The sequence below is a fragment of the Phaethon aethereus genome (genome assembly GCF_964289735.1).
Source record: "Phaethon aethereus genome assembly, chromosome: Z".
NCBI classification, from domain to species: domain Eukaryota; kingdom Metazoa; phylum Chordata; class Aves; order Phaethontiformes; family Phaethontidae; genus Phaethon; species Phaethon aethereus.
In genome coordinates, this window is record NC_138577.1 from 22,633,652 (window position 1) to 22,645,489 (window position 11,838).

General features: G+C 44.4%; 1 protein-coding gene across 1 annotated transcript; it reads right to left on the reverse strand.

The window, feature by feature from the left end:
• Positions 1–749: 749 nt before the first annotated feature.
• Positions 750–6,220, reverse strand: PLK2 (polo like kinase 2; the record flags this gene model as incomplete). The annotated part of the gene is made up of 14 exons (XM_082013250.1): positions 750–941; positions 1,061–1,171; positions 1,261–1,390; positions 1,490–1,730; positions 1,999–2,122; positions 2,758–2,855; positions 3,261–3,408; positions 3,501–3,699; positions 3,929–4,024; positions 4,426–4,513; positions 4,782–4,911; positions 5,105–5,221; positions 5,391–5,498; positions 6,005–6,220. The coding sequence occupies 14 exons, from the start codon at positions 6,218–6,220 to the stop codon at positions 750–752; spliced, it is 1,998 nt and encodes a 665-aa protein (XP_081869376.1).
• Positions 6,221–11,838: the final 5,618 nt, after the last annotated feature.

An 11,838-nucleotide genomic window follows, 5' to 3' on the forward strand; every position in this document is an offset into this window, starting at 1 on the left:
AGAAGCATATTGGGTGCTTGTGAGTACAGACAAACTGCTCAGTGTTAGAGCCTGTCATTCATATCCTGACTTGTAGCAGACTTTTTAAAAAGGGCATAAGGAAAGCAAACCTGAAAGACTTTTGGTAATGCAAAGCAAAGCATGTAAAGTTGTATTGTAAGAAGAGTGGAGAATGATGCTTCAGATTTCCATTCTCTTTATTGCCAACAGATTTATATTTAAAATGCCAAGGTCCAAAAAAAAGTTGTTTAATAAATACTTCACTTTAGGCTGTAATAAATAAAAAAGTTATTAACAAGGAATGCACTTTGCCAGCCACAAGTGTGGGTATTTTTGAAAAACAAGGGAAAAAATAGTATGGCCATAGTTCACAGTTCAGCAGCCAGAAGCTGCTTATTACAGCTATTCCATAACAATGGAGCTCCCCTTTCCCTCCCTTTTCAGATGCATATTCACAGTTTAACTCCATCAAAAATGCTCTCTTACAGAGCAGGCAGTCACAGTCTGCTCAGAGTTCAAGTCAAAAATATCTTTAACACACATGAAGCAATGAAAACTATGGTCCGAAGGACACCATTTTAGTCCAACAGTACGTTTAGGCTTCAAACAGATGTGTGCCCAGCACACTAGAACAGTCAAGTTTTCGTACCACCACACATCCATCATCAACATACTAGTTGCTCCACCATCTCCACTGTAGGTTTCACAGTGAACAAGAGGGTCCATTTGGTTTAACAGAGTCAGTCCCTTCAGTTACATCGCTGCAGCAGCATGTTCAGAGCATATTCCATTCTGTGTTTTAGTTCCAGTGAGCATCCAGAAACCAGAAGAGTTGTCAGACGAAACGTTGTGGATATCCTCTCTTCATTGATATAGGTAAGGAGATACTCCTCGCTCTGATTGCAAATGATGACTTTCGTGTGATCATGATAGAAGTTCACCTGTAAAAGAAGCAAGCTTCTGTTTATATACTTTCTCCTCTCAGTTTCTGGCATTTATCGGGTTTTACTGAAATGAAGTATTTGGGAAATATTTTCTCTGGTGGTGCTACTAAACTTACTTGAAATGTGCCATCATTGAAGAGCATCATTAATGCTTTATCAGATTTAAGCCACTGCAAGAGGTAAAGCCTGGGCCTGCGTACATCTGTTAGGCTGGGCAAATCTCCTCCCTAGGAAAGGGAACAGACACTGTGTTAAGCATTCAGTCCACATTTACTGTATTTTTTACAGCTCAAGATCCCAAAGGTGGTGAACTTACATCCATGAGGTTCTCTTCCATGTAGTGGGAGAAATACTTCAGTACAGTAACTTGGCTAATGAACTGTTCAGGAGCCTCTGTGGCTGAGAAGACAGAGCACTGGCCTAGCTCAGCATAGTAGTGTACTGTCCTGCAAGAGAAGAAAGAAAGTAAAGAGGTTAGAGATGAGATAAAAGCATTCCATATTTAAACCACTTTAGTGATTTAGTGGTTTTGTAATCATTCTTACTTTTTGTCTGGCAGAAGGCTCATATGCGCCCCATTGTTGAAAAGGACACCAACAGTGTGATCTGACAGCTGGTACCCAAAGCCATACTTGTTAGAGTAGTCCACCCATTTTGTAACCCACTGGAAGGATGCTGTCAGCTGTTCTTTGGGAATGCTGTCTGCTTCTGGCATGTTCTCTAGACATCCTCGCAATACTCTTGCAACTGTATCGGCAACACTTCCCATGGTACTGTCTTCCAGGCCTGGAAGAGAAGGATTATTAGACTGACAAGAACACATAGAGAGCAGGCCTTCATTCTAAACCTTGCAGTTATCAGACTGTAATTTTAAGTACTTTAGCCTTTATGGCTTTCCAGCTTAAATTCTTCCAAAATATTTGCTGTAAAATTTAGATCATGAAAAATGGGGGGTGGGGAGGAAAGCAGGTGTTTGTTTCCAGCTTCTACTTTCTTCATGTCCCAGAACTAAAGGCAGGATTTAGAATTAGAGATTACATTTTGCTGCACTTACATTCACTGCTACTGCTGCAGCTTCCCAAAGTTCCTCTGACTATCATCCGAATAGAATCTCCAGTCTGTTTAGTTTCTGGCAACGCTCCTGGCTTTGCTACTGTTGTGATAAGAGGCTGGATCTCCTAGAAGAGATGCCAGACATGTAAACATCAAACATAACACAAGCCAAGTCCTACACACAAGTTTTGCATGGCTCTCCTGTTTTTCAACAAATGATAAATTCTAGAGGCACTGGTATTAATGTTTCCAGCAAGTACAAAGAGCTGCTGTTTGAGCTTAAAGAAGCATGCCAGGTCTTTCCATTCTTTAGATCTTCGATTTGCATCTTACATGCTATTAATCAGTCTTCTGCTCCCTTGCCCCAGCAAGAGAAAAAGCTGTGTGCAGGTCTGAACACTAAATGGTAAGAGTTAGTAAAGAATAAATTGCTGACATCTAAGTCCTAGTTAATAATGAACTGAAGCTCTGTATGTGGAATATTGAGAAAGAGCACCTGGCAGACAATTCACCACACAGACAACAATGGAGTCTACGCAGATACTGTAATTACTGAAAAGCCAAAATTGATAGTCTCCCTACAAAGGCTACCATACCTTGCTGAAGCTTGGTTAAGCCTTCTTAAAGCAACTCTGCTAATCATTTAAGCTTGATTATGCTGTGTGCAGGTCTAGCTCTGATATCCAAGTCAAATATAATTTAATTATAGCTACTCCACCCAACTCTTATTGGATTTGAATTGAACTGCACTTGCGCTTACCTCATCTGTTCTGTGTTTGTGGGGCTGCTGGGTTATCGATGTCTTCTTCAAGTCATGTCTGAGCTTGTAGATTTCTTCATCTTCTTTAGCTAGTCTGTCTGTAATACAGTAAAAAATACTTAACACCACATCTGGAAGTGTGCTGTTCAATTACAGAAAGCCCAACAAGTTAACTGCAGAAAACACATTGGGTCCCTCCAGTAGCTTCTTCTAAACCTGCCATAGTCTCTTAGAACAGCGGTGTCATTATATACAGACCACTAAGAAACTAGACATTACAGACTGACATATGGCCAATATAGACTGTCAGTATGCTATAAGTATTATGTAAGTTGGCATAGGTTGCAGGCTACCATCTATACATATTGAGAAAGAGGTCAAAACTAACCCAGGGAAGCTCTGAGACATAAACACAAGCTCTCTGTTATTCTCATAGCTGTACATTACTAGCATGACATTGATGGCATAGAGGTAACTTTCAAGAATAGCTACAATCCACTTACTATGTGTGTCGAAGTATCTGGCTTTATCCTTTTTACCACCAAAGAGAGCAGCAGCTGCTTTTTTGAAGAAATTTTTAGCAGGACTTGACAAATGGAAATCAGGAACTGTGTGACAACAGCTAGCAGAAAGTCTGTCAGGTGTAAAGCCCTGTGAAAATGAGATAAAAAAATTAATTTAGACCACACAGTGCACTTTTAGGGTAGATATTTTTTCCATCTAGAACACTAGACAGTACAAACCTGTAGGAAAAATTCATGTTGAATTATTTCATCTAAACTGGGCCGATCTTCAGGATTTTTTGACAACATGCTAGCTATTAAGTGTTTTGCAGGTGCCAAAAGAGATGAAGGCAGGCTGTATCTTGCTTCTCTTATACATCTGTATGTTTCTTTAAGATTCGTGGTCTCAAACGGAGGTCTTCCCAACAGCATTGTATACCTGTTTAAAAGCAAAGGAAACCAATTTTATTTATTTTACACACCCACAATACTTATGTACCGCCACTGAAAAGGCCTTGTCTGTCTCCTAACATGAAGGAAAATTTCTGCACTTGGGCTACACATGTATAAAGGTCTGCAAACTGATGCAGTACTGCACCCCCTTTGAACTCTTAAAAGCCTAAGCCAACGATAGAAATATTTCATTTCAAAGGCAGTAAAGTACTTACATTACACAGCCTAAGGCCCAGATGTCAGATTCACAGCCATGCCCTTGTTTGTTGAGGACTTCTGGAGAGAGGTAATTTGGTGTGCCACATATTGTTCTGCAAATCAAAGAGGCCACAGAGTTGGTTAGTACTTCAGGTAGAAACAGGACAGAAGCTATTTTTCATAGGGCAGGTTTTCCTCTCATGTTCAGACAAGAACTCAGAGACTCCTAAAGAGCTGTATGAATGTTAGTGTGGATGCATTTCATGACGTCTTCATGATACAGGAACAGCAGACTCATATCTGCACTATTCGTCAGTCAGGTAACCTGCCTCTGGCATTTGCTGTTATTCAAGTGCTCAGAGGAAAGCAGAAGTCAAAGTATAGCAGCCTGTTTTCTAGAAGGCAAAATCTTGATCCCAGAAGCAGTTAGCTTTTTCTATGGAACCGGATTTCTCATTTCTAAGTGAATTTGATTTCATCTACTACTAGACTTTACATTTTTTGATGCTCCTACCTCCTCCTGTGCTCCAGTGGTTCCAGCCTAGCTGCCAAGCCAAAGTCACCCAGTTTCAGTTCCATGTTCTCATTAATAAAGAAGTTACCTAGCAGACAGAGAAATTCCAGTTAGTCCCTTTCTTGCAAAGTAGGAATGCATTTGCCACAGGTGCTGAGTCATACTTTGTTCAAAGCCAGAAGCTAGCCAAGATTTTTTTTTTTTAAAGTAGGAATGCTTAATGTCATCCCTTAAGCACTCCAGGTTTCCATTGTAAAGACAGACTGAGCTGATTCTATTAAGTTATCACCATGCAAGTGTAAAGTGGTACAATGCTGACAGGGCTGGAGGAGTGTTTTGAAGTTGGCAGAACTTACCTAGTTTAAGATCCCTGTGCAAGATTTCCTGTTCATGAAGATACTTTAGCCCTGACACAATTTGCCTGAGGTAGTATCGTACTTCTGGTTCTGTCAATACCTTCCTCGCTTTTAAGATGTGAGCCATTGACTGCAGAGGAAAAATAAAGACAGAAATGTCACTGCACATTCATGCACAAAATTCACCTTAAGCAGAAGTAAATCAATGCATAGAAAAATGACAACTAAAGAAGCCACAAAAAATACCTTTTACACTTCACACATTTAAATTAGTTGCAGATTCCAGGTAAGTAAATATTGGATTTCTCCCAGTTGATGCTCACCCTTCTACTGCAGTACTCCAGAAGAATGTAAATGTTTTCTCTGTCTTCAAAGTAGTGGTAAAACTGCACAACATGTCTATGATTAAGCATTCTGTGCAGCTCAATCTCTTTATCAATCTGAAGAGACAAGAGGGGAGAGAAAAAAAAGTGGTGTTAGCCTTTGCATCCACAAGGTAGAGCAGGCATCTCTATTAGAACTATGTCAGGAAAAGGGCTGGGCAATCCAGCACACATAGAGAGCTTGAGGAGAAAAAGAAAAATTTTTTGCACATTCATGCACACACACCTTTTCCCTTTGATGAGGTTTCGCTACTCTGCTGTGAGGAATGATTTTTGCAGCATAAACTTTATTTGTTGTCAAATCTGTCATCTCATAACACTTGGCGAATCCACCCTAGACAGACACACGAGAAAAAGGCAATTAGAACAGGTATGAAAGAAGTCCCACACTTAGTCATCCACCAGCTCATGCATTAGTCAAGGAGCGCAACTTCCTTTGCACAGGACAATTTGGTAGAAGATGTGTCTTGGGTTCGCCGCCTCTGAAGGCTCGCGTTGCGGCTCCCCCCCCGCCTCCCGTGCGGCGTCAAAACCATTTTTGCAGGCTTGCCCGAGCTGCGGGCACGATTCCGCTCGCCTTGCAGAGCTGAGAGGAATCGGCGACAGGAAGAGCGCTGGGACCCTCCTCTGCGCCTGGACCGGGGCAGACCCCCGCTGCGGGCAGGTCGGAGGGCGGCGGGGCGGCGCACTCTGGCAGCCCCCGGGCGAAGCAGCCCCACAGAGGCAGCGCCCGCCGCACGCGGCGCCCGGACCGGCGCCCCGCACCGCCGAGCAGGGCGGCCGGACCGAGGCGCACCGGCCGCCGCCCCGGGAGCGCACGGCGCCCGCCGCGGCCATTACCTTTCCCAGCACCTTGCCGCGGCAGTAGCGCTTCCCCGTCGTGGGGTCGGTTATAATCCGGGAGACCTCGGCGGCGGGGTGGGCGTGCTGATGCGGCTGCTCCTCCGCCTTCTTCCTCCGCGACTCGCCGCCGGCCGCTCTGCCCAGCGCCGCCTCGCAGCCCTTGGCACCGCCGCCGCCGCCCGGCGGGTAGGCGATGGTCCGCAGCAGCTCCATCACCGCGCCTCGCCGGCTCCGTCCGTCCTGCCTGCCTGCCTGCCCTGCCCTTGCCTGCCTTGCCTTCCCTCGCCTGCCCTCTACGCTTCCGACGCCCAGCAGCGCCCCGGCTCGCCCCTTATATCGCGGGCGGCGGCTCCGCCCCAGCGCTGCGGAACGGCCCCCGCTCCGCCCGCCCGGCTTGGCCCGGCCCCGGGGCGGCCCGGCCCGGCCCTCCTGCCCCCGGGCCGCCCTGCCCAGCCTTGCGGCGGAAGGGGGACCGGAGCAGCTTGGCGAGCGAGGGGATAAAGCCTGCCCGAGCCCTGGGGCAGCCGGAGCGGGCGCCTCCGGGCTCCCACTGCAAGACGCTGCGGCCGCGGTGGCTGGTCCGCCCGCCACCGCCCCCCGGGGGGAGCTCGGCCGGGGGAACCTCCACACAAGGCGTGCTCTCCCGACTTTACTGCTGTTCGCGGGGCAGCAGCAGTTTCTGGTGGACGATGGGTGCTGTGGCCTGTAGGAGTAGCCCCCTAACAAGTATTTGTTGCTGCACATGAGGAAGGGAAGCAGTTTTTCCCACCTATTCCTAAGCAACTCCACCTCAGCAGAAACCCAAGGCCAGCATGAAGCTGTGGCCCATGGACTTGCTCAGACAGTGCAAGTCATTGGGGTGCATGCCCCAGTGCCAAGGAGCAACCCTGTCCCTCCTTTTGCATGGGGAACCCATGCCTAGTGACACCTCCCAGAGCCATCCAGCAACAGACAGCTAGAAAATCTTATTTTCACAAGCAGAAACATTTCCTTAAACCTTAAACATCCCAAATGCACAGAAGTTAATTTTGAAGACCCCTGAAGGCAAGTGGGGGGTCTGATCTAGATGTTTGAGTACAGATGATTGTTGAAGGGCAAAGCGTGTGTATGGGAGAAAAGTTTTGAAATGTGAAATAGTTCTGCACTTCTCCAACTCTGAAGATGCAAAAAAGCTGAAGTTCATTAGTTCTTTGGTTTCTTACACATTTCTGAAGTATTATTTGCTTATTGGCACACACGGAGAATAATTCTGCCCACTTTCATTGCTGGTAAAAAATGAAGTCTAGTTGATTTAATACAAATGAATCTCTGAGGATGTAACTGTATAAATTATTTCACTGCAAGTTTCTAAATAACCCTCATTTCAGATCTTAAACTAACAGAAAAATATACTTATTTTACAGTGTCAACATCAGGATGCTTTATCAGACATTCCCCATCTCCCCCCCCCCCAAAAAAAATGAAAGTGCAGAATGGCAATATTTAAGTTTCTCTACATAGGTACTGCATTATGAAGGTAAGAGTGATCAAGTGCCACATATACTGGATTGTGTACACTCTACTTCTACCCACCTGCAGTTTTTTCCTGGAGATGTGCTCCATCATGTGCCTTACTCCCTACCTCAGTCTGGAAAGTCTAGTCAACTCATGTTTAGTATTACTAGTGATTAACCATAGGGGTAGAGGTAAAAACAAGAAGAGGGAAGAATGGGGATACACAGACTGTACTCAGTCCTGTGCCCACTCACCCCCTCGCTTGACAAGCACTGGCTTCCCAGGCTAATATTGTTTCTCTCATGCAGTTTACATTTCTCCAGATTAGTATCCGTTATTGCAAAATAAGTCACTTAGTATAAACATGATTTCTTGATGCTTTGTTTTCCGTCAGTAAGTTCCTTTGGTCTGCTGAACTGAAAGGCATATGGGAAAAGGGGAAAATAAGCAGGATAGAAGTACACGTTTTCCCTCCACTGGAAAGAAATGGTACTACACATGGTAAAAAGCAAATTTAAGAAAAACAGGCCTTGTCTCGTAAAGGTTTGGGGGAGGTTGCTAAGCTTGACTTTAAGAGGACACAAGCACATGGTTAAAGCTGAATATACAAAGTGTTCTGCTAAGCAAGACTAGGGCTTTTCATTCTCACATACTTTGCTTCAGCAAAGTCTTAAGGCTGTGTTCACTCCAAGCTACAAAAGGCCATGAGGCTGCCAGGCTGCCCTGTGCAGCCTGTTCAGTTACTCTAAGATTGCTTCTCCCACATCGGTACAGGTAGTATTTACCTAACACTTATCTCAAGGTGCCAAGTTTACCATATTATTCATTGTGAGGTTTTACAAAGGAAAAGCTATTGCAAGAATAAGGAATTCTGACAGCATTCTCAACCCCAATGATGAATTGTGTTTCTGTCTTTTCTGCCTCTGAATTTGCTCCTTCATCTTTACTCTTCTCCAGTCTTTCCACTATCTTGCAAGTTCTGCCCTGCCTTTTAAGTCCAAAGATGCACAGCTCATCAGGTAACTTTAGCTGTAGGTACTAAGTTCAATACCTAAGTGCTCCAGAAGACCTCTAAAAGCTTATGTGCTGGCACTTACATTTCTTACACTTACATTAGTTACATTTCTTAGCTTCTGTGGAGAGCTACTGGACATTTTGCAATCAATACAATTAACTTTTTCCTTCTAAAACCGTTCTCTTTGATAAAATAACATTAATGCAAAGGCTTGAAACTGACCCTTTCATATCTTGCAAGGGGAAAGCCATCATAGCCAGCGCTCTGTAATCTTCCACTTTTTCTTCCAGGTTGTATCAGCAGAGTGCTCAAATGTACCTGCAGTTTGCATGAGAAGCTTATTTGCAAGCTAGCTAAGATAGCAGCAGCTTTATAGCCAGATCAGTATGCTGCACTGCAGTTACCCTGCCAAGAAACAGGGCAAACGTAGCCTGAACTCAGGCTTCAGACGTGCCTTCTGCCTCTGTCTCAGGGAAAAAGTAGTCCCTTATCCCTACGGCTTCATTTTGACACAAGTGCACAGCTTTTTCATAAAAGCCTGATTATTGAGGGTCTGGGAAGCCTGGGCATGCATAAATCCCTGGGTCAGATGAGGAATGTGAATTTGACAGAGTCATAAGTGGCCTAATTACAGGCTTGTGGGAAGAAGGTCTTGGCAGGAACCATTTGTTCTTACCCTAGCAATGGGAAAAAGAAGTGTTTGAAGATTTAAATTTCCAGAAAGAAGTGCATTGAAACCTGGATGTCCAACTCCCTGCATATTACAGAGCCTTGGCACTGTGTTCATGGCTGTGAACTTGCCAGGGCAACTAAGTCCTTATGTGAAATCTGTATCAATGCCATCTACCTGGCTTCCAGACTGTCTCAAAACTGAAATTCCTTCCTACAGTTGTCCCACTAACAAGCTTTTCCATCACCAGCATGCCAGTCTGAGCCAATTCACTGTGCTCCTACAGTCACACACACTGATAGCCCTGCAGTCCATACTGGGCGCCGGTGGCACCCCATGCTGGTTTGGCATGCAGAACTGGCCTTTTACCACGCTGGCCTCATCACTTGCTTTCTGCTATCAAAATATCAGCTCTCCAGCAACAGGTTAGGTTAGCTGTCAGCAGCAGCGTGTTTTCCACTTAGCCGGTCATGGAGTGCCCTCAGCTGCTGAAATGAAGTTATGACAGTTTGTCCAAAAAGAACTATATTCTACTTAAAGATGGGACAAACCAATGAGACCCACGAATAATATAATCACTGGAATACGAACCAGCATATACAAGTGATAAAAAGTATGCAGCTTATTTCTAGAACACCACCGTATGGAAACTGTGTTATTAAAATTGTGGCTTTTACACAAAGCGCGCCACAAGCCTTTGCGACTTGTCAGAGGAGAGAGTGATTATGTCTGGAGAAGCTATTGCTAATCTTACTGTATTTCAGTGATTGACTAAGTCTCATTTCTCCTCCTGACTTCTTCCCTAGCTCATGCCCCTCATTTCATTCTTCTAGCTTAACATCTTTCACACCACCAGCTCCGCACCAGGCTTTTCCCATCACCCTACATGGATCCGCACATGCTCTGCTTTTGTGTTCCATGCTTTCCCTGATCTCTGGGGCACTTGCTGTTGTGTTTCCAGTAAAGTATTCACTTCATAGCCTGCAGGGTATCTAGCATAGGCAGACTCACCAAATCAAGTACAAAACACATAAAAGCTAAACTAGATACAGAACTAAACCTTTGCTCTGATGCTGCCATGTAGTTTCAGCGTGCCACTTCCCTTGAAGGATTTTATTGGCACAGATCATCCCCACACACAGGTGTAATACCATTTGTCCTTCCTAATTCACCGCAGAGCTAATGCTAAGCACTTGTTTCTGCTATAATTTATGTATTTTCATTTCCTTTGTTAGAAGCTTGGCAAAGTTTCCGAAGACCTGACTTCTTTCACAGTTTCATGTGAAGTGATCTACTAATTAAAAAGCAGGCAGACTACCAAGAGCTTAAGGCAATCATACGTTTTCCCAGAAACAGAAAAGAGGGTGCTTAGTCCAGTGGTCACATAGGCTGTGCTAGTTTTTGGTTCCTCCCGGGGTGTTTCCAAGGTCTGTTCCCACCTTGCCAAGAACCAAGGGTGCCAGCTGTATTACCCATCCATAAGAAGCAGTTTAACCTAATGACCACAAACACCTGCAAATATGTTATGCAGTGTCCTGTAGGAATCATATCCACTCTGCCTCTGCCTGCAATGTGAACGCTTTTAAGTGCTCACTTAGCCAAAGAGCATCTGTCTATGAGATATTTAGTGGGACATCCTGGCACCCTGGCCACCCATTCTGCCAGCAGCAGCTTTTTCCAGTTGCTGCTACTGCTTCTGCTGAAGCACTGGTGATTTTCAGTATGCTGTTTGTTAAAGGTGCTTGGAACTTTGTGAGACCAAGACTTAAGATACTGTATGCCAGTGATAGAACGGTTATGCCCAGCATTAGCCTGCCTCCCATATAAAAGACCACTAGGCCCATTACGCAACTGCATCAATCGTGCAGAAGGAACAAAGATCTGTGTGATGGTAAAGCATCATGCCCAGTACTAGAGACACTTGGCTTCAAACCTGAGGAACAATTGGAGTAGTGTTTTGTGCCCTAAAAGAACTGTCTAGATTCTTTTGCTTTTTTTTTTTTTTTAGCCTTTCTCAATGCCCAAATATCTTACACATAAAACCTCCTTGTTAAAGGAAATAATGCCAAAGGGTAGTCAAAATCCTCTAAACAGAACAAAGAGTTCACTACTTCAGTCGGGTTTTTTTCTCTTCCTGCTCCCCCTTCTCCTTTCCAAATCCAGTCTTCAGCTACTGCAGGACACAGAACAGGAGACAAGTTTCCTACAGATTAGGCTAAGTATTATTTTCTTTCTATGCGTAGGAAAGCAGTTTCCTGAATACACAGAGCAGGTCAGTGTTATCGGTGCTCAGATAACACAGACAATGCAGGAACAGAGTTATAAGATATATGGGGTAAGAGCCCATGTCACAGGTTATCTGCCTCCATGACACTCCTTTCTGTCAAGAGCAACCGTATCTGTTTTTCATGCATATGTTGCTGGTAACTAGGCATGTACAGGCCACTTCTGACTATATATTATAAACATGAAGCACAAAAAGAGAAGAGCAAGTATTTAGGAGATTGAAAGCATTTCTTGCCTTATTTTCTGCAATTAAGTTTGCTTGTAGAACAAAACAGCTACAAAGAACTAAATGTTACCAGAGACAGGAGTACAAGTCATTATTACTAATGGTCAACAGTTGCATATAATGTTCAAACTCAGCAAAAG